At 45.0% G+C, this 22,546-nt stretch overlaps 1 protein-coding gene across 2 annotated transcripts in view; it reads right to left on the minus strand.

Annotated features, from left to right (window-relative positions):
- ASCC1 (activating signal cointegrator 1 complex subunit 1) overlaps positions 1-22,546 on the minus strand; it is a 426,175-nt gene that overhangs the window by 205,139 nt on the left and 198,490 nt on the right. For both annotated transcript variants that reach the window (XM_075348934.1, XM_075348933.1), the window contains 2 exons: positions 16,707-16,831; positions 1,353-1,432 (listed from right to left, as the gene is read on the minus strand). In XM_075348934.1, the coding sequence (XP_075205049.1) occupies positions 1,353-1,432; positions 16,707-16,831 (205 nt within the window). The remainder of the gene's footprint in view (positions 1-1,352; positions 1,433-16,706; positions 16,832-22,546) is intronic.

Consider the following 22,546-nt stretch of genomic DNA (forward strand, 5'->3'; position numbering starts at 1 on the left):
GATTATAAGACGCACTTTTGCTCCCAAAAATTTGGGAGGAAAATGATGGGTGTGCTTAAAAATGCAAATGTAGCTTACTGGGAGGTGGAGAATGGGAGCTGTGCTGGCTGCGGTGGGGGCTATGCTGGCTGCGGTGGGGGCTATGCTGGCTGTGGTAGGGGCTGTGTGGAGCAGGGCAGTGCGGCGGGTGAGATTCTCTGTTGGTGGTGTGGGCTTCAAATAATGGCACCTGGAGTTGATGCGTGCGCAGATGGAGCTCTTGGCTCAAGATCTCATCTGCGCACGTGCCGGTTCCAGCCCAATGATCTCCAAGCAGCGGACTTAAGGAAAATGGCGCCCGGAGGTAGCTCGTGAGCAGATAATATCTTGGCTTGTCATTGCGCCGAGAGCTCAATCTGAGCACACGCCAACTCCGGGCACCATTTCTTTGAAGCCCACACCACCGACAGAGCATCTGTGACACCTGGTGCACCACCTGGCTCCACACAGCCAGCACAGCCTCCGCAGCCAGCACAGCCCCTACTGTAGCCAGCACAGCCCCCACTGCAGCGCCTGCAGCATTGCCCTACTCTAGCACTACCCCTGCCTCCTGTGACCCGGCTCCTCCACCGCTGCCACCCCCCTCAAGTAAAACAGCACCAGACTATAAGACTAACCCCCATTTTTTTCCCTTTTTAATCTCAAAAATGAAAAATACGGTACTCATAATTAGAGATGAGCAAATCTGAAGTTTAGCGTTTGTATCGAACACAGACTTTAGCAAAAAATTAGAGATCGGGTTCAGAGTGCGGGTGCTTTACGTATACAAACCACTCATGTGAGCATCGCTGTGCTCGGGTACGCTCGGTGCTCAGCCCAGTGCGAGCAGCTTTTAGTGTTTGAACGGCTCACATTGGGGGGTAACAACAGCGTGATCTGATGTAGTGTGCACCAAACAAAAAAAATGGAAACACCTCACCCCAGGAAGTGATCTGTTTATGGCTGGCTGCATGTGGAGAGAGACCCGAATTGCCCAATTAGTGACTTCCATTGGGGTTCAGAGTCCTAAACTGAACTTTATCTAAAATCCGGCTGAACCCACTGAACCAAAATTCCATCTGTCCGCTTATCTCTACTCATGATCATAGCTCATTCCCTGCACTTGATTCAGACTTTGCATTTTTACTTTCTATTTACTGACATCCAGGACAGATCTTGAAATGAGGAGCTTAAATACATAGTATATTAGAAAATAGCCAAACGTTTTATACAACACATAAGCTTTATTTCCAGAAAACTGAAAAGCTTTTTTTTGTAAAAAAAAAGTCAAGCTTAATTTTTTATTTTTTTAACAATGCCCATTTCCCACTGACCTTCAGAACGTTTCTGGCATCAAATGACTCCCTCTCGCGTTGGCCAGGCCTTCCTGAGAAGATGGTGGTTCTGCCTTCAGCTGTAAAATAGAAAAGTGTTTATGTAGCTCTAAGTAATAGCAATAAACAGAAAACAATCCTCTCGTACAGGTGAGTGTGGCGGCTGGAGAGACAGATCCATATAATAAGGGTAGAGAGGTTCAAGTTTGTTTTTTTTAATAAAGAGAGGGCATTAGCTGCACATACATTAATAAAGAACATGTTAATTAGCGTAGTGCACCTCTCACAACCTCCGACCAGGAACCCATCATACCCACATTACAGACACAATACAATACAGCCTTATTATAGTAATGGCTGCCGTTTACAAGGAATACATTGCAGCCATGCTCGCAGAAAGCCTTCCTTGTTTCAGCTGCAACAAAGCCGTTATTTTACTGGCGGCAGCTCTGATTTTCATGCAAATCACGCAGGAAAGAGATTCTTGTAGACCGCACTCTTATTAGCCATTGTTTCGTAATGACCTAAAGAGGCAAATAAACACTATAGAGCTTATTACCAGCAAATGACAATCTGATACTGAGCAGCAAACAGGAATGTGTTCTCACACATACAGAGCTCAATTCATATATAAAATGATATAAATATACATATAAAATATACATAAAAGCACCATTTTATTTTTCTCTCTAAAAAACCTTTATAAGTTGTAACAGTATTTTCCGAAAATTTGATCTCATTTGATAGATAATGTAATACATTGGCAACCTACAAATCAATTTATTGAAAATTATAATTGTCACCTGTAAAAGTGAGGAGGAGGGAATATAAGGGTGCTGTTATGGATTCCGAAAAAACACATTACCAGTAAGTAATTAGGTATCCTTCACTGAGAGAATTACAGAGAAATAAGAACTTAGGGAGGGATCACAGCCTGCAGAACCTTTCCTCCAAAGGTGAGATCAGAAAAGCAAGACAAACCCAGTCCATAGTATCTACTGTATAAATGTTAAAGAGAGAAGACCATGTTGTTGCCTTACAAATGTGTCCAATGGACACATCTGACCTCTCCACCCAGGAAGTTGCCCCGTTATCTTCATAGAGGTTCCTCCGTCAAGGACAGGAGACTAACTGATGTGTAGGAGAGGTACAGCTTTTTTTATCCAGTAGGTTTCATGTCCTTCAAGGGCTGATCCTCTCTCTCTGTGGTGCTGTCATGGGTGAGTAAAACATGAATCTTTAAGGACATATTAAAGCCAAGATTCTTATGTTTTGAGGAGATTTTCCACCAACTTTTCATAGTTATCTGCTCTTGCGTTTACAAAAAAAGGCTACTTATGCAGCCTTTTCCTTGCCCTGCAACAAATGGAGAAACTCCTCATCTTGAACAAGCTTACATATTTGAGGTCCAATGAAGACTCCCTTTATCTTTGCTTCACTCAACCTTAGAAATTTAACAATGAGATACTAAAATGCTTTTGCATTTTCATCTGTTGTCTTTACAAAGTTCTTCATTAGGCCCAACTTCATATGCAATGGTGGTAACAAAATCTTATGTTGGTCCATAAGTGCTGGATGCAGGACATTTTTGCACCCTGGCTGAAGTGAATGTCGGAGAGGTCAGTCTTTTACTGTAGTGATTATTCTCTTGCACAACTATCCCACTCACACAGAAAGCAGCACGACTTTTTGCATACACCCTAAAGACCAACTAAGAGGCAACTACCCTTAAGTTACCACAGAGGGGCCACAAATGTTGGTCATACTTCAGGCACCTCAACAACTATTTCATGATATCATAGGTTTATTTCATGTGGACTGCATAACCAACAGGAATTGATTGCTATTATGCAACAAGATAGCTTTAAGGGGTACTTTGCACGCTGTGACATTGCAAGCCGATGCTGCGATGTCGAGAGCGATAGTCCCCGCCCCCATCGCAGCAGCGATATCTTGTGATTGCTGCTGTAGCGAACATTATCGCTACGACAGCTTCACACGCACTTACCTGCCCTGCGACGTCGCTCTGGCCGGCGACCCGCCTCCTTATTAAGGGGGCGGGTCGTGCGGCGTCATAGCGACGTCACACGGCAGGTAGCCAATAGAAGCGGAGGGGCGGAGATGAGCGGGACGTAAACATCCCGCCCCCCTCCTTCCTTCCGCAGAGCTGGCGTTAGACGCGGTGACTCAGGTAGGAGATGTTCCTCGCTCCTGCGGCTTCTCACACAGTGATGTGTGCTGCCGCAGGAACGAGGAACAACATCGTACCTGTTACTGTTGCTGTGGCACTGGAGACAATGTTCGGATTTCTTGCTACTGCACATGTGTGAGCACTGGAGACTATGTTCGGATTTCTTGCTACTGCACATGTGCAAGCGCTGGAGACTAAGGGGCACTTTGCACACTGCGACATCGCAGGTGCGATGTCGGTGGGGTCAAATTGAAAATGACGCACTTCCGGCATCGCATGCGACATCGCAGTGTGTAAAGGCTGGATGATACGATTAACGAGCGCAAAAGCGTCGTAATCGTATCATCGGTGCAGCGTCGGCGTAATCCATGATTACGCTGACGCGACGGTCCGATGTTGTTCCTCGCTCCTGCGGCAGCACACATCGCTGTGTGTGAAGTCGCAGGAGCGAGGAACGTCTCCTACCGGCCTCACTGCGGCTTCCGTAGGATATGCGGAAGGAAGGAGGTGGGCAGGATGTTTACATCCTGCTCATCTCCGCCCCTCCGCTCTGATTGGCCGCCTGCCGTGTGACGTCGCAGTGACGCCGCACGGCCCGCCCCCTTAACAAGGAGGCGGGTCGCCGGCCACAGGGACGTCGCACGGCAGGTGAGTGTGTGTGTGAAGCTGGCGTAGCGATAACTTTCGCTACGCCAGCTATCACCACATATCGCTGCTGCGACGGGGGCGGGCACTATCGCACTCGGCATCGCAGCATCGGCCTGCGATGTCGTAGTGTGCAAAGCCCGCCTTAGTCCTATCTTGGAGCCATTGCACATGTGCAGGTGACATCATCGCTGACACGAGGTCACATGTCTGACACCTTCTATGTCGATTGGTCGCTGGTCATGTGTTTGTGACGCTTTGCTCGGTGATAGGCCAGCATGACGTCACTGCTGTCGTTCTGGCAGCGGATTGGCTCTGGTATCCTCCATCTTGGATGAGGCACAGAGTCTATATAAGACCCTGACGCATGCCGCCCGGTGCTCAGTCCTCTTGGTTCATGCATGAGAGTAGATGCTCTGTGCACGTCCCTCTAGGCATCTCTCTGTCTATGCTAGGTGAGCGCTACCGGCAGGGTAGCGTTCTTGTACCTTACAGCTTCGGCTGCGGTCCATATCCTTACATCTTAGTGGAGCGGACATAGGCAGGTGCCTGAGGCACATGGTCCAGCTGGGCCTTGTGATTCTACTCGTAGGTGGATGTTACCACTAGGTTAACGTTCCTTATACTGTGTCTGGCAGTTGTTCGTATCCTCGCACACTAGGGGAGCGAACATAGGTAGGAGCTTTGTGCGGCTTGTGCTGCTGTCCGTCTCTTTTGCACCACTAGTAGAGCGGACGTAGGCAGGTGCCATATCTAGTGGTTCGTGTCCTCGCACATTGTTAGTGCAAGAACAAGGCATAATCTAACCCTTGCTTCCTTTTTTGTTACCTTGCTGCTCTTGCTTTACTCCTGTGTCTCTCATTGTCTATTCATGTGTGTATGCAGTTTGTCAGAGTTTTGGTTTTCCCTTTTCAGTCTATCGGTTTTCCATCACACTTCTGCCCTTCCCTGTTGGGAGGGGGGCATCAGAGTGGTACTGATCAGGAGCATAGTCAGGAACAGGACTCAGGCATCTCCACAATCTGGAGTAACCCTGAGGTTAGGTATAGCCTAGGGTTCCCTAGCATGAGGGACAGCATAGGAGCCCATGCCCCCTAATATCACAGTTACCTCGTGACAGTCATAAGTAATTACAACCTCCTCTGGATCTTGATTAGAGCCAAGCAACAAATTTAAGCATCATATTTATTTTCAGAACCACAAAATTACCGTAGTTCACTTCAACTGTTTTAGTCTCTGAACCAAATTGATATTACAACAGTGTAATCAGCCTTGTAGAAGCAAGGATGTCAAGACTGATATCAGAAAGTGAAGACGAGTCTCTGCCTCTCTGTCATTCTGCATACAAGTATAACAGAGACATGGGCTTACACCTCAGGTCGGCAAGCCATAGGGAAACTGCATGTTATATTCACTTTGGGAAATGAAGTTGCAGATTTATAGAACTGTCAGAATTCTGCATAAGAGGAAACACCCAGTCCAAAAAAATGGGTTGCAATTTATAGTGCACAAGATTCAAGATTGTTTCTGGACATATTAAGCTGGTATGTAAGCTGGCAGCTCTTTAATATTGTGAGAGATGAGAGCCGCAATATTTTTCTACCAATTTTGTGCCATAAGTCATACAGTACAGACCAAACATTTGGACACACCTTCTCATCTCTAGAACAACTGTTAGGGGCACTTTGCACACTACGACATCGCAGGTGCGATGTTGGTGGGTGGGGTCAAATCGAAAGTGACGCACATCCGCCGTCGCTGTCGACATCGTAGTGTGCAAAGCCTTTTTGATACGATTAACGAGCGCAAAAGCGTCGTAATTGTATCATCGGTGTAGCGTCGGTCATTTCCATGAATTGGGAAGGACCGATGTTACGATATTATTTCTTGTTCCTGCGGCAGCACACATCGCTGTGTGTGAAGCCGCAGGAGCGAGGAACATCTCCTACCTGCGTCCCGGCTGCAATGAGGAAGGAAGAAGGTGGGCGGGATGTTTACGTCCCACTCATCTCCGCCCCTCTGCTTCTATTGGCCACCTGCCGTGTGACGTCGCTATGACGCCGCACGACCCGCCCCCTTAATAAGGAGGCGGTTCGCCGGCCAGAGCGACGTCGCAGGGCAGGTGAGTGTAACGATAATATTCGCTACGGCAGCTATCACCATGATATCGCAGCTGCGACGGGGGCGGGGACTATCGCGCTCGGCATCGCAGCATCGGCTTGCGATGTCATAGTGTGCAAAGTCCCCATTAAGAGGAGACTTTGTGCAGCAGGCCTTCATGGTAAAATAGCTGCTAGGAAACCACTGCTAAGGACAGGCAACAAGGAGAAGAGACTTGTTTGGGCTAAATAACATAAGGCATGGACATTAGACCAGTGGAAATCTGTGCTTTGGTCTGATGAGTCCAAATTTGAGATCTTTGGAACCAACCACCATGTTTTTGTAGAAAAGGTGAACGGATGGACTCTACATGGCTGGTTCCCACCATGAAGCATGGAGGAGGAGGTGTGATGGTGTGGGGGTGCTTTGGTGGTGACACTGTTGGGGATTTATCCAAAATTGAAGGCATACAGAACCAGCATGCCTACCACAGCATCTTGCAGTGGTGTGCTATTCCATCCGGTTTGCGTTTAGTTGGACCATCATTTACTTTTCAACAGGACAATGACCCCAAACACACCTCCAGGCTGTGTAAGGGCTATTTGACTAAGAAGGAGAGTGATAAGGTGCTACGCCAGATGACCTGGTCTCCACAGTCACCAGACCTGAACCCAATCGAGAAGGTTTGGGGTGAGCTGGACCGCAGAGTGAAGGCAAAAGAGCCAACAAGTGCTAAGCATCTCTGGGAACTCCTTCAAGACTGTTGGAAAACTATTTCCGGTGACTACCTCTTGAAGCTCATCAAGAGAATGCCAAGAGTGTGCAAAGTAGTAATGAAAGCAAAAGGTGGCTACTTTAAAGAACCTAGAATAGAAGACATTTTCGGTTGTTTCACACTTTAAGTATTTCATTCAACCTGTTTTAATTCATAGTTTTGATGCCTTCAATGTGAATCTACAATTTTCAGAGTCCTGAAAATAAAGAAAACTCTTTGAATGAGAAGGTGTGTCCAATTGTTTGATCTGTACTGTATATGTTTTGAATATTAAGCTTCAACGTAAAAGATATTCCAGAAATATAGTATATTGTATCCTGTACTTTGAATATGGTGGCACAAAGAGGAAAGGAAAACAAAGTTCCTCTGTACATAAACAGTAAAGGGCACTTTACACGCTGCGATATCGCTATCGATATCGCTAGCGAGCGTACCCGCCCCCGTTGGTTGTGCGTCACGGGCAAATCGCTGCTCATGGCGCACAACATCGCTTACACCCATCACACGGACTTACCTTCCCTGCAACGTCACTGTGGCCGGCGAACTGCCTCCTTTCTTAGGGGGCGGTTCGTGCGGTGTCACGTGGCAGCTGTCCAATAGAAGCAGAGGGGCGGAGATGAGCGGGCGGAATATCCTGCCCACCACCTTCCTTCCTCATTGCCGGCAGGTAAGGAGATGTTCGTCGTTCCTGTGGTGTCACACATAGCGATGTGTGATGCCGCAGGAACGACGAACAACCAGCGGCATGCACCACCAATGATATTATGAAAAGGAGCGATGTGTGAACGATCAACGATTTTTTACATTTTTGCCATCGTTGATTGTCACTCCTAGGTGTCACACGCTGCAATGTCGCTAACGACGCCGGATGTCTGTCACTAACGACGTGACCCCGACGATATATCGTTAGCGATGTCGCAGCGTGTAAAGCACCGTTAAGGTGTGGGATGAAAACCTTATCACTCAGCGGAAAGGTAAAAATTGAAGGAAGTATTATGTTTTAGCACAACTCCCTCACCAGCAGATATGAGGCAGTAAGTGATTTTTGGCATATGGCTCCTTCTATGTATTGACTCCTACAAGGCTCTCTGGACAGCTGAAATATCTTAACCGCCTGTATGATGGTCCCTGATAGGTAAGGTTTGCATATGGCAGCATACATTAAAAAGGAACCTCACAGGAGATTGATGCTGCCCGAAGCACAGGCCGCATGAATCGGACACGGGCTGTAGGCAGCTGTGTATAAACGCTGCAACATTGCAGGGAAAATATACTATGAATATCTGTCTGGGGACCATGTGTATCGATGACTAGTACAAGAAGCCCCCAAGCGGCTTCTCCCTGCTCCACTCCCTTATGCTTACAGGTGTGTGTGTGTGTGTGTGTGTGTGTGTGTGTGTGTGTGTGTGTGTGTAGGGAAAGACCTGTCAGTCTAGAGGAACGGAGGAAGCAGATGCCGCTGGGAACCGACCTATTGGATCAGTAATCCTAGTTGCATGATCCCAGGATGATGCTGTAGCACTTCAGAGTAAAAAATATACATCTGGAATACTTAACGGTGTTTAAAGTAGTTACTATAGAAGATTGGTAGTCAGATAACCAAATTTATAATAATGGTATAGAGTGACTTTGGTGCCAACGGTTTTATATTAAAGTTTATGGTGCTGATAAAGAATATGACTTTGGTTTTTCCAGATTGGCTCCAGTTGCTGAGATATTTAATAGCTAGTTAAAGCAACATGATTGATAGCATTCAGAAATGCAAGAATATTATTTTTGTCACAACTAAGTAAAGAGTCTAAAATCATACAAAAATAGAAAATATCTAACAGTGACAGGAAAAAGTTATGTATGATTTGATTAATATATTAGTTATTAAATGTTTATAATGTCAATGCTTGTAAACATGCTGTTTATTATATTTCCTTTTGTGTGTGTCATCAGGACAATCTTATTGGAGACTGACGCAGTAGTCTGCCATCATGTGTGTGTCCCGTCTGCCACCATGTGTGTGTCCCGTCTGCCACCATGTGCGTGTGTGTCCCGTCTGCCACCATGTGTATGGCCCGTCTGCCACCATGTGTATGGCCCGTCTGTCACCATGTGTATGGCCCGTCTGCCACCATGTGTATGGCCAGTCTGCCACCATGTGTATGGCCAGTCTGCCACCATAGGTGTCTCCTCTGCCAACATGGGTATGGCCTGTCTACCACCATGGGTATGGCCCGTCTACCACCATGGGTATGGCCCGTCTACCACCATGGGTATGGCCCATCTGCCACCATGTGTATAGCAAGTCTGCCACCGTGTCCCATCTGCCACTATGTGTGTATCCCGTCTGCCACCAAGTGTGTGTCCCATCTGCTACTATTTATGTAATCCGTCTGCCACCATGTGTATGGCTCGTCTGCCACCATATGTCTGGCCCGTCTGCCACCATGGGTACGGCCAGTCTACCACCATGGGTGTGGCCAGTCTGCCACCATGGGTGTGTCCCGTCTGCCACCATGGGTGTGTCCCGTCTGCCACCATGGGTGTGTCCCGTCTGCCACCATGTGTGTGTCCCGTCTGCCACCATGTGTATGGCCAGTCTGCCACCATGTGTATGGCCAGTCTGCCACCATAGGTGTCTCCTCTGCCAACATGGGTATGGCCTGTCTACCACCATGGGTATGGCCCGTCTACCACCATGGGTATGGCCCGTCTACCACCATGGGTATGGCCCATCTGCCACCATGTGTATAGCAAGTCTGCCACCGTGTCCCATCTGCCACTATGTGTGTATCCCGTCTGCCACCAAGTGTGTGTCCCATCTGCTACTATTTATGTAATCCGTCTGCCACCATGTGTATGGCTCGTCTGCCACCATATGTCTGGCCCGTCTGCCACCATGGGTACGGCCAGTCTACCACCATGGGTGTGGCCAGTCTGCCACCATGGGTGTGTCCCGTCTGCCACCATGGGTGTGTCCCGTCTGCCACCATGGGTGTGTCCCGTCTGCCACCATGTGTGTGTCCCGTCTGCCACCATGTGTATGGCCAGTCTGCCACCATGTGTATGGCCAGTCTGCCACCATAGGTGTCTCCTCTGCCAACATGGGTATGGCCTGTCTACCACCATGGGTATGGCCCGTCTACCACCATGGGTATGGCCCGTCTACCACCATGGGTATGGCCCATCTGCCACCATGTGTATAGCAAGTCTGCCACCGTGTCCCATCTGCCACTATGTGTGTATCCCGTCTGCCACCAAGTGTGTGTCCCATCTGCTACTATTTATGTAATCCGTCTGCCACCATGTGTATGGCTCGTCTGCCACCATATGTCTGGCCCGTCTGCCACCATGGGTACGGCCAGTCTACCACCATGGGTGTGGCCAGTCTGCCACCATGGGTGTGTCCCGTCTGCCACCATGGGTGTGTCCCGTCTGCCACCATGGGTGTGTCCCGTCTGCCACCATGTGTGTGTCCCGTCTGCCACCATGTGTGTGTCCCGTCTGCCACCATGTGTGTGTCCCGTCTGCCACCATGTGTGTGTCCCGTCTGCCACCATGTGTGTGTCCCGTCTGCCACCATGTGTGTGTCCCGTCTGCCACCATGTGTGTGTCCCGTCTGCCACCATGTGTGTGTCCCGTCTGCCACCATGTGTGTGTGCCGTCTGCCACCATATGTATGGCCCGTCTGCCACCATGTGTATGGCCCGTCTGCCACCATGTGTATGGCCCGTCTACCACCATGTGTATGGCCCGTCTGCCACCATGTGTATGTCCCGTCTGCCACCATGTGTATGTCCCGTCTGCCACCATGTGTATGTCCCGTCTGCCACCATGTGTATGTCCCGTCTGCCACCATGTGTGTATCCCGTCTGCCACCATGTGTGTGTCCCATCTGCTACTATTTATGTAATCCGTCTGCCACCATGTATATGGCTCGTCTGCCACCATATGTCTGGCCTGTCTGCCACCATGGGTATGGCCTGTCTACCACCACAGGTTTGGCCCGTCTACCACCATGGGTATGGCCAGTCTACCACCATGTGGGTGTCCCGTCTGCCACCATGTGTGTGTCCAGTTTGCCACCATGTGTATGTCCCGTCTGCCACCATGTGTATGTCCCGTCTGCCACCATGTGTATGTCCCGTCTGCCACCATGTGTGTGTCCCATCTGCCACCATGTGTGTGTCCCGTCTGCCACCATGTGTGTGTCCCATCGGCCACCATGTGTGTGTCCCATCTGCCTAGTATCTCTCCTCCATTACCTTCATATCCTGGTAGAACCTCTCCCCTTGTTCCTGGCTGAAGTCTCCAAGGTTATCTGGAAATCTATTTAAATGACTATGCATCTTTATGCGCATATTAACTCTCAAATTTGTGAAATTAGCGAGCATATCTTGCAATAATTGATCATAATTGTTTGCTCTGTGATTACCCAAATAGTTATCCTACACAGAGACTAACCTCTTCCAGGCCGAAGCCTCAGTGTCATTCATGCATGTGGTAAAATTGGAATCGTTCATGAGTTTATGAATATGAGGACCATCAAGGTTTCTAGATTTTAGTTTTTCCATGCTCAGTCCAGGGAATGATCTACAAATGTACTTGAAGCAATTATCCAATTTGTCCAAAGCCCTAACAAATGGTTTAATTAATCCTAGCTTAATATGAAGAGGGGGAGAATGGTTTTGTTCTTGTCCACCAGCAGCTTGTTGATGATATTTGTGTGCCAACAATCATATCTACTCTTGTAGGCCATGATACTTTTGTCCAACGATATTGCTTTTCCCTGCTATACCAGAGGACATGAAGCATGGGGATTTTGTGCATCCAGATTGCCTTCCAAGCAAGAAGTTGAGAAATCTTCAGATCAACACAAATCGACCACCGATACTCATGATAACAAATCTTCTGTAATACGATTTTTACATTTTCATATTGTTCCTTAAGGGGGGCTTTACACGTTGCAACATCGCTACTGATATATCGTTGGGGTCACGTCGTTAGTGACGCACATCCTGCGCCGGGAGCGAGATCGCAACGTGTAAATACTAGGTGCGACGATGAACGAGCACAGAAGCATACAATATCGCTGATCTGTGTAATGTCATTCATTTGCATAATGTCGGTTCGACCGCAGGTACGATGTTGTTTGTCGTTCCTGCAGCTCCACACATCGCTGTGTGCAAACCCGCACGAGCGACAAACATCTCCTTACCTGCGTCCCGCCGACAATGCGGAAGGGAGAAGGTGGGCAGGATGTCATGTCCCGCTCATCTCCACTTCTATTGGCCGGCCGATTAGTGACGCCGCGGTGACGTCGCTGTGACGCCGAACGCATCTTCCCCTTGAAGGAGGGATTGTTCGGCGGTCACAGCGACGTCGCCGACCAGGTATGTGCGTGTGACGCTGCCGTAGCGATAATGTTCGCAAGAGAACACATTACAAGCTTCTAATGGAGCCGTTTATAAAAAGCCGTCAGTCTTCTTGTTGATATTCCGTTAGTCCCATCTGAAGTACAATTCTTGGGATATCATTGCAGTATGCAGGTTCTTCCTCTTGGTTGAAATAGGTTCGATAGGCTAAAATTTTAACTTATGCCTTTATAAGATTTTGTTCATTAAGTCTGGATGCTAACAGTTCAGATACTTGCTTGGACAAATTTAAGACTCAAATTAGGTCATTAGGTTATTTTTGGCTTAATGGTTGAGGCCTCAAAGAGCTTCCCTCAAATTTACTTCTTTTGCTTTTACCTGCCTAAGGCCAATTTCACACATCAGTTTTTTTCCATCAGGCACGATCCGGAAAAAAACAGGTAAGACGGATCTAGCGCTGGATCCGTTTTATCCCCATTGATTTGTATTAGCGCCGGATTGTGCCTGATGGCCTTGCGTTGCATCCGGCTTTTGCCGGATCTGTCATAATTGCCTAAAGCGGCGGCCGGAGGGAACGTATCTTGTAACGTTTTTTTTGTCCGTCCGATGCGGCGTGTTTTACAATGGAAGCCTACACATGCTTTGCCAACCATAAGTGGATCCAAAGACTTATCCTGGTGTCCAAGCTGTACTCCAAATTAAGCCAGGTTTCTCAATGCAAGGTCTGTGTTATATATACTTTGTTTTTCAACCATGTACTCTGTTTCAGAATACATCAGGATTGTTGCTGCAGTCATAATTGTTACATGTATTTTTATACTTATTAAGACTGAATATTTTGGGAAAAAACTCAGACTGGGTTGACAAACTTCAACTGTAGCAGACCTCTTTCCTCAGCAAATTCACACTAGAATTCTGCCTTCAAAAATTTGCTTTTTTGGCACTCTAGGCCTACAAATTGGAATAAAAAAATTATATGGGATATTTCATTATCTGTTAAAGAGTCAAAAGACAGACCAAAAGCTATTGCATTTGTTATCATACACAAGTCTCATTGGGGGAAAGCATTATTTTCATGGATGTCCATTATCTCATAAACTAGAAATAATTCAGCAAATATAATGGGATTTTTTTAATTCAGCACCCTCAAAATACCCTAATTCCGTTAAAAAACCCATGGCACATGATTTTATTTATTTATTTTTTTTTATGGTTGTGTAATAGTAGCCATGCGCCTAGAAGGTGGAAGTGTGATGCTTCCTAAAATGTATTAGCTACCACACCTGTAAAACCATCCCTTACATTAATCTCAGGCCTTGTGACATCCCTAATTGCACCAAATTGCATTCTCACTCCGGACCCTATATGCATATATAAGCTTCTACGTCTCTACAAATTGCGCCATGGCAAACAGTAATTGCCAGAGTAATAATGACATCCCCATGCTATCATAACCATTGGTGGATACAGACAGAGGAGGGCCCATGAGCAAGAATAGTAAATGGGCCCCTCTTTGTGCCTGTGACAGTAGCTACTTGCATATTTGAAGGTGGAAGTGAGCCCCTGCACAGGTTGGACTAGTGATAATTCTGGCCCTGATCATAACAATGTTCTTACCTTAGAAAAGTACCAGTACAATGGTAGCAGCCGTAATGCAGTGTCCACACATTCTCCACTGCTCTCAATGCCTCCTAAAGGCCCCTTTACACACTGCAACATCGCAAACGACATCGCTGTAACGTCACCGGTTTTGTGACGTAATAGTGACCTCCCCAGCGACATTGCAGTGTGTGAAACACATCAGCAACCTGGCCCCTGCTGTGAAGTTTTGATCACTACACATCTCTCAGAACCATTCTTTGGTCCTTTGTTTCCCGCTGTGCAGCATGGTCGCTAGAAAGTCTCAGTGTGTAAAGGGGACTTTACAGTGACTTCGTTAGCGACTTCCCTTTCAAAAAGCTGCTTTACAACGTCCCCAATGACCAGCTAGGTTGTTCTGCAGGTCCGTATCGCTGTTGCGTCGTTTTCCAGGTCTGCCTGTTTGACAGCTCACCAGCGACTCACCAGAGACTTTGTAGCGATCCCGGCCAGGTTGGGATCGCTGGTGGGATCGCTGAAAGTCTCAGTGTGTAAAGGGGCCTTAAAGGAACTTCATCACAAGGAGACGAGCACTAGACAATACCATCTGGCAGAGGTGACCTATAGTTCATCTCTTCTATCAGGGCATATTTATTCAGTCCTTTTAAAGTTCTTTGGAATTAGTGATGCTGGGAACAGTTCCTGATGAATATGTTATATGCTGGTAATGACAGAACCCTATTAGTGGCTTCAATTTCCCATAAGCCATAAAGCTACCTGTTAAAGGGATCCTGTCATCAGATTTAGCTCCTATAAGCCACGGCCACCACTACAGAGCCCTTATATACAGCATTCCAAAATGCTGTATATAAGAGCCCAGGCCATGCTGCATAACGTAAAAAACAATTCACCTAGAGGGCGGTCTGGTCCGATGGACGTCGCTGCTCTCTGATCCAGCGCTTCCTCTCTGCGGCGATCGCCATCCTTATTCTCAGACCTGTGTGCATGACGCGTCCTATGTCATAAACACTGTCCAGCATTGAGGTCCTGTGCAGGCGCACTTTGTTCTGCCCTGCTCAGGGCAGATCGAAGTATTGTTGTACGCATGCGCGGACGGTCTTTAACCTTTCCTCGCACCTGCGCATTATAGTACTTTCATCTGCCCATAGCAGGGTATATCAAAGTGCGCCTGTGCAAGACCACAATGCTGGCATATGTTAATAACACAGGACAAGTCATCCACAGTGGGCTGGGTAGAAGGAGGACGGAGATCACCGCAGAGAGGAGGCGCCAGACCGGAGAACTCAGTGGTGGTGGCTTATAGTTACCAAATCTGGTGGCAGATTCCCTTTAGTTAATGCATATTACACTGTATGGCACTGTATGGCCATCACCAGCAATTATATCCAATAGACATACCAAATGTGATGTAAGTGGGCCATTAAAAGGGTTTTACAATATATTTACATAGCGGACCTATGCATCACTTGGCACCTCCACCTTTATCACCTTCACCATTTGCTGGATGTTAACAGTATACAGAGTAGGTTAGCACAGCGCCATGCATTGATTAGTGGCCCCTTTCAGGCACTGCATCATCAGCTTCTATTGAATAGAATAGGAGTTGATATGCAGTATCCTAGAGCGGCCACTAATCAGTGCATGGAGCTCTGATGTTTCCTCTATATACTGTTTACATGGGGCTGCTGTGGGGGTGTTGGGAGCTATCAATGAACATATGTATTTACCTATATAATGATAGGTCATCAATGTAAAGGCAGTGCACAAAGTAGTCTTTTGTGACTTAATTGATGCTTGTTTATGGCACCATTCAACTGGGCTAACAAAACTATATGGGGACAAAAAGATTATGACAAAGATTGCCCTGTCCCGATACAGTGTGCATATAATTATCCTCTGATTTTACAGGGTGTCAACAAGGATAATATATGGGCCTACATAAATGATTCAATCAACTGACAAACAAGTGTTTTCCATATTTGTTGGCTGATTGGCCGCACGTTTACACGGGCTGATGGTTGGGAAAGAGCATCCTTATGAAAGCTCATTTGCTGATTATCGGCCCATGTAAATGGGCCTTTAGATGCCTGTGGATGAATGTTACTGCCAAGCTAAATGCGTTTTAGGACTTGACCTCGTTCCTGATAGCTGCATGATGTGATTATAATCTACGCACAACGATACGGAATTTATAAATAATGGGAAATAGAAAGCTGTTATCTCTGAATGTCTGATCTCCATTATAGCTGAAATAACTACAAGGATCCCAGCTTTATTCCAGCATCTGCCTAATAAACTACATTATGTGACAGTACAGAACAGAGGCATCAAAGCTTCCGTGAGGCTTTTTCTGCGGCCACTAAATGAGAAAAACATGTAGAAAAGTTTTCATACACTGTCAGAATCCTGCACATCTGAACCAGGATAAAAGCCTATTATCTATCACACATCAAGCCGCTGTCCTCTGCCTCTGCTGTTGTGGCACTGAACATTGCTTTCATTGTCAGGGAATATCACTGCATATTGGATGCACTTGTCTGTTACTTTTCCTTTCTGCTCTGTATATAACAAAAGTGAAGACAAGCAAATATGAAAAGCAAGCCTAGAGAAGAGTAATGAAATGAGCAGTACACATATTCCCGTCTTCACATCATGATCAGTAAGACATAAACACTTGCCTAAGGGATCTCGTCGGAACAGCGTGTTCATAACCGTAGCGTGAAGTTTTACTCTGTCCCAGTCTTTTAACATCAGCCCTGAGCCCACAAATCTCTGCATGAGGCGATCTGCTACGAGCTGCAACCTGCGGGAGAGAGGGACATATTTTATAGCTTCTGTAATCCACTTTATTAACAATTAGCTGAATGGAGAGTAAAATACGGCCACTATCTGCAATGCACCATAGTCCCTGAAGGAGCCAGACTAAGAGAAACAGATTACCTGCTAGATAATGTGAATATGGGGCCACACACTCCAAAAACTAGATGAAGTGCATTAAATATGACTGAGAAATTGTTTTTCAAAGCTGGTATAGTGATAATTTACTAGAAATTATGCCACCATTTATTCACAGTTTAAAATAAAATTTTCGTCTTGATGAAAGCCTAGCAAAGAGCGCGACATCTACCATATAGTGTATATATATATATATATATGTATACCGTATATATTATATATACATACATACAGTATATATACATACATACAGTATATATACATACATACAGTATATATATATCACACACATACATACATACATGCATACATATATACATACATACATACATACATACATATATATATATATATATACACACACACACACACACACACACACACAATGCCTTGCGAAAGTATTCGGCCCCCTTGAATTTTTTAACCTTTTCCCACATTTCAGGCTTCAAACATAAAGATAAAAATGTTAATGTTATGGTGAAGAATCAACAAGTGGCACACAATTGTGAAGTTGAACGACATTTATTGCTTATTTTAAACTTTTATAAAAAATAATAACTGAAAATTAGGGCGTGCAATATTATTCGGCCCCTTTACGGTAATACTTTGTAGCGTCACCTTTTGCTGCGATTACAGCTGCAAGTCGCTTGGGGTATGTCTGTCAGTTTTGCACATCGAGAGACTGAAATTCTTGCCCATTCTTCCTTTGCAAACAGCTCAAGCTGAGTGAGGTTGGATAAAGAGCGTTTGTGAAGAGCAGTTTTCAGCTCTTTCCACAGATTCTCGATTGGATTCAGGTCTGGACTTTGACTTGGCCATTCTAACACCTGGATACGTTTATTTGTGAACCATTCAATTGTAGATTTTGCTTTATGTTTGGGATCATTGTCTTGTTGGAAGACAAATCTCTGTCCCAGTCTCAGGTCTTTTGCAGACTCCAACAGGTTTTCTTCAAGAATGGTCCTGTATTTGGCTCCATCCATCTTCCCATAAATTTTAACCATCTTCCCTGTCCCTGCTGCAGATAAGCAGGCCCAAACCATGATTCTGCCACCACCATGTGTGACAGTGGGGATGGTGTGTTCAGGGTGTTGTTTTTATGCTAAACATATCGTTTGGCATTGTGCCCAAAAATTTCAATTTTGGTTTCATCTGACCAGAGCACCTTCTTCCACATGTTTGGTGTGTCTCCCAGGTGGCTTGTGACAAACTTTAAACAACATTTTTTATGGATATCTTTGAGAAATGGCTTTCTTCTTGCCACTCTTCCATAAAGGTCAGATATGTGCAGTGTACGACTGATTATTGTCCTATGGACAGACCCTCCCACCTCAGCTGTAGATCTCTGCAGTTCATCCAGAGTGATCATGGGCCTCTTGGCTGCATCTCTGATCGGTCTTCTCCTTATTTGACATGAAATTTTTGAGGTACGACCGGGTCTTGGTAGGTTTGCCATGGTACGATACTCCTTCCATTTCAATATGATCGCTTGAACAGTGCTTCTTGGGATGTTTAAAGTTTTGGAATCTTTTTGAAACCAAATCCAGCTTTAAACTTCTCCATACCAGTATCACGGACCTGCCTGCTGTGTTCCTTGGTCTTCATGATGTTCGCTGTACTTTAAACAGAAGACTGAGACTATCACAGAGCAGGTGCATTTATACAGAGACTTGATTACACACAGGTGGATTATATTTATCATCATCAGTCATTTACGACAACATTGGATCAGAGATCCTCAATGAACTTCTGGAGTGAGTTTGCTGCCCTGAAAGTAAAGGGGCCGAATAATATTGCACGGCCCACTTTTCAGTTTTTTTATTTTTTACAAAAGTTTAAAATAAGCAATACATTTCATTCAACTTCACAATTGTGTCCCACTTGTTGTTGATTCTTCACTATAACCAGTGGCCAAAAGCCCAGAGTAATGGGCCCATTAGTATAACCAGTGGCCAAAAGTACTGAGTAGAAGGCCCATTAGGATAATCATTAATCACAATCACATCATAATCACTAAGTAAAGGGCCCATTTAAATCACTAATGACCAAAGGCACCAAGTAAAAGGCCCATTACTATAACCAATGGCCATAGGCACTAAGTAAATGGCTCATAAGGAAAATCAATGGCTATAAGCACCTAGCAAAGGGTCCACTAAGGTAACCAGTGACCATAAGCACAAAGTAAAGAGTCCATTAGGATAACCAGTGGCCACAATCCCCAAGTACAGTGTTCATTAGGATAACCAGTGGCTAAAAGTACTGAGTAGAAGGCCCATTAGGATAACCAGTGGCCATAAGCACTAAGTAAAGGGTCCATTTAAATCACTAGTGACCATAAGCACCAAGTAAAGGGCCCATTAGTATAATCAATGGCAATAGGCAATGAGTAAATGGCTCATAAGGAAAATCAATGGCGATAAGCACCTGGTAAAGGGTTCATTAGGATAACCAGTTACCATAAGCACAAAGTAAAGTGTCCATTAGGATAACCAGTGGCCATAATCTCCAAGTACAATATCCATTAGGATAACCAGTGGCAATAAGCACCAAGTAAAGGATTCTGTAGGATAACCAGTGGTCATAAGCACAGAGTAAAGGGTCCATTAGGATAACCAAGGGCCATAATCACCAAGTACAGTGTCCATTAGGGATCATGACCACAGAGTAAAGAGTCCATTTGGATAACCAACGGCCATAAGCACTGAATGAAGGGGCCATAAGGTTAAGCAATGGCCATAAGTACCGAGTAATTAGCCCATTAGGATAAACAATAGCCATAATCACCAAGGGGTTTCCCATCTCTAGGAAAGTATATCAATTTATGATTGATGGAAGGATTAGAAAGGGGGCACAGAACTGATGAACATATGTAGCAATTGCCAACATTATCACTATAGCGTGGCATCATGGCGCAGTTATGCAACGTGAATACTATGGGCCTTTTTTAGCTTTCTAGAAATATTACCATGCTACGCCATTTCTACATGAATGCACTAAACCAATATTCATGGTGCGGAGTGCAATCAGTTTACTCTACACAATATTTTCCTTTTAACAGCTGTTCCTGGACACCTATTGTGTTGAGAATTGTGGCAAAGTCCTATTCAATTGCATGGGGCTGACTGCGTTTCCCTGCCAAGCTATGTGGCTGGAATTACCAGGGTGCAGGGAGCACAGAAATAAATACAAAGTGCAGAGCTGAGTCCACTTCATTGTCCGGATTACTGGGGCGTACCAGATGCCCAATCATAAACCAATAATATTCTATTAATATGCCATCACTTCATAAGCTGGGAAAACCTCTTTAAGGGCATATAATAGAAATAATGCCATGTCAAGTATGTTGAAATCCAACTACTCTAATCCTTCTATTTATGGTTGACCTCAAACACTAGTCAAATTAAAAGTATATGGCCAACTTAGGCCACCACAAAAAGAACAATCCTCCTATGAATATTTGTTAAGCCACAGATCAAATTATTTCCTTGGAAAGTATAAATGAGGGGTAGCTGAAGAAGAGTAAGGCTTATCAAGTAGAAAATCAACTGGTTTTACCATATTATTTACCTATTATTCCGAAAATAAAGAATTCTTGGAGCAATTTCTGCAAGTGTGCTAATAAGAAGTAGGACATCATTAACGAGATTTCTTGAAAGCATATTTGATGAAGTCAAGAGGTGGCTGAAAAGCAATCTGTGTGCGTGAGTCACACAGCGCTACAGTAATGGTGAGAACAATTTTGAGTTCCTCAGAGTAATAAAAGACAGTAACTAAGAAATTGTATATATGTAATTGAGAACTGTGAGTTGCAGTCATTATCCACCATGTGATGATGTGATTAGCTGTCTTAGCTTAAAGAAGAAGAGTCACCAGGTCAAAAGTGCCCAGGTTTTACTCCCTCTGCTCCCCTGAGCATTCTGCCAACCTGTGCGCAGCTCCCTCACACTAAAGGCCATAGAAATTAGCACTAAATAAAAAGGTCGATATCTTTGGAACTGTAAAAAATAAACAAGGAGCAGAGGAAATAAAATAAAAGCAAATCCTGGCTACTTTTAAGTCTGTGACAAGTCTTCTTTACTTAGTCCTTAAATCTTGGGCACCTATCTGGAAATCGTAATCAAAGTAGTCCCACTGTCAAAATTTCACAAAGGAAAAAGCACATATACACCACAGAGGAAAATAGCACATATCTATTATTATTTACAACACTGAGAGTGAGACTACCTTCATTAGGTAGACAACAATCTTTGCTATCTCATACAGATATTTGCTTTGCAACAATTTAGCATATGATTAGTTATGGAGATTCTTGTCATGTCACTGCATTGTTACTGTTTTTCTCCTAAAAATCTAAATTTTTATTATTTTGTTAGTATTTTGTAAATCAACCTTTGTCTTTCAACACTGCCTGAATCCTTCTGGGCATTCTCTCAATCAGATTCAAGCATGTCTGGACTGAAATCTGATCCCAGGTCTCTTTTACACATTCCCAATCTTGATGCATACTGTTCTGGTCACTTGGGCATGTATATAGTTTTTCTTCAACTCTACCCACAAGTGTTCGATTGGGTTGAGGCCTGGGGACCGTGGACGCCAATCCAGAAACTCTACTTGATGGTTATTGAACCATTTTTTCACTAATCTTGGCGTATGCTTCAGGTAATTGTCCTGCTGGAAAACTATGTTGCCCTCTTCGTGCCCATAGTACTTGAGTGCACGAAGTATCTTGTTTTGAAGGATACTCCCATATAGCTCAGCATTGAGACCACCAATGATCCTAGTAAAGTATCCAGTCTTTGGCTGTGAAACAACCCTGCATAATCAGGCTTCTTCCACCAAACTTGAGAGTTCCTTTAATGTCTCAATTCATTAGTCCCTTTTTTTGTTACTTTTTTTGTGCCTCAATTGCATCCATCAGAATCTTTTCTATTGACTTTTGTCTCCTTGCTCACCTGTTTCCAATCTTCTACTGTCCACTTTTGTACTTTTTTGCCAACTCGAGCCGACCCTTCTTATGATGATATTGAAGTCGAGGTTTCTTCACCTTTTTACAGGCCACCATTCTAGACTTGTGTAATGTGTGTCACATGGTGCTTGAATGAATGTCTGTGATCCCACTATTACGAAACATACAAGCCACCTCCATTGCCAGAACAGTCGTGCCAGAACTGATAGACCTTGTGATGAGCCGATTTGTTGACTCTGATATTTTGCCGACATTCACCTCTTGGCTTTTGAATAGATGGACCAATTTAATTTAGTTCTTCCAACTGTCATGGCACTCACATGATGCAGTTTGGCAATTTTCTTGACATGCAACACCGCTATCGATGAACTGGATAATGCTGTTTCTCCATTTTAGGGAAAACTTCTTCATAGCTGCTTTTCAATTTGAACCAGTGACCTTCCCTTGGGAATCAACCTAATAACACACTAAGCTATTAGGGAATGTGAGAACAGGTTGTAATTGATAGTATACAGGAAGAAAAATAATTTTCCAGCACCAGGAGCAAAACAGTAACAATGCAGTAACATGACAAGAATCTGCATAATTAAACATTTT

This window comes from Anomaloglossus baeobatrachus, chromosome 5 (assembly GCF_048569485.1).
Source record: "Anomaloglossus baeobatrachus isolate aAnoBae1 chromosome 5, aAnoBae1.hap1, whole genome shotgun sequence".
Taxonomy (NCBI): Eukaryota; Metazoa; Chordata; class Amphibia; order Anura; family Aromobatidae; genus Anomaloglossus; species Anomaloglossus baeobatrachus.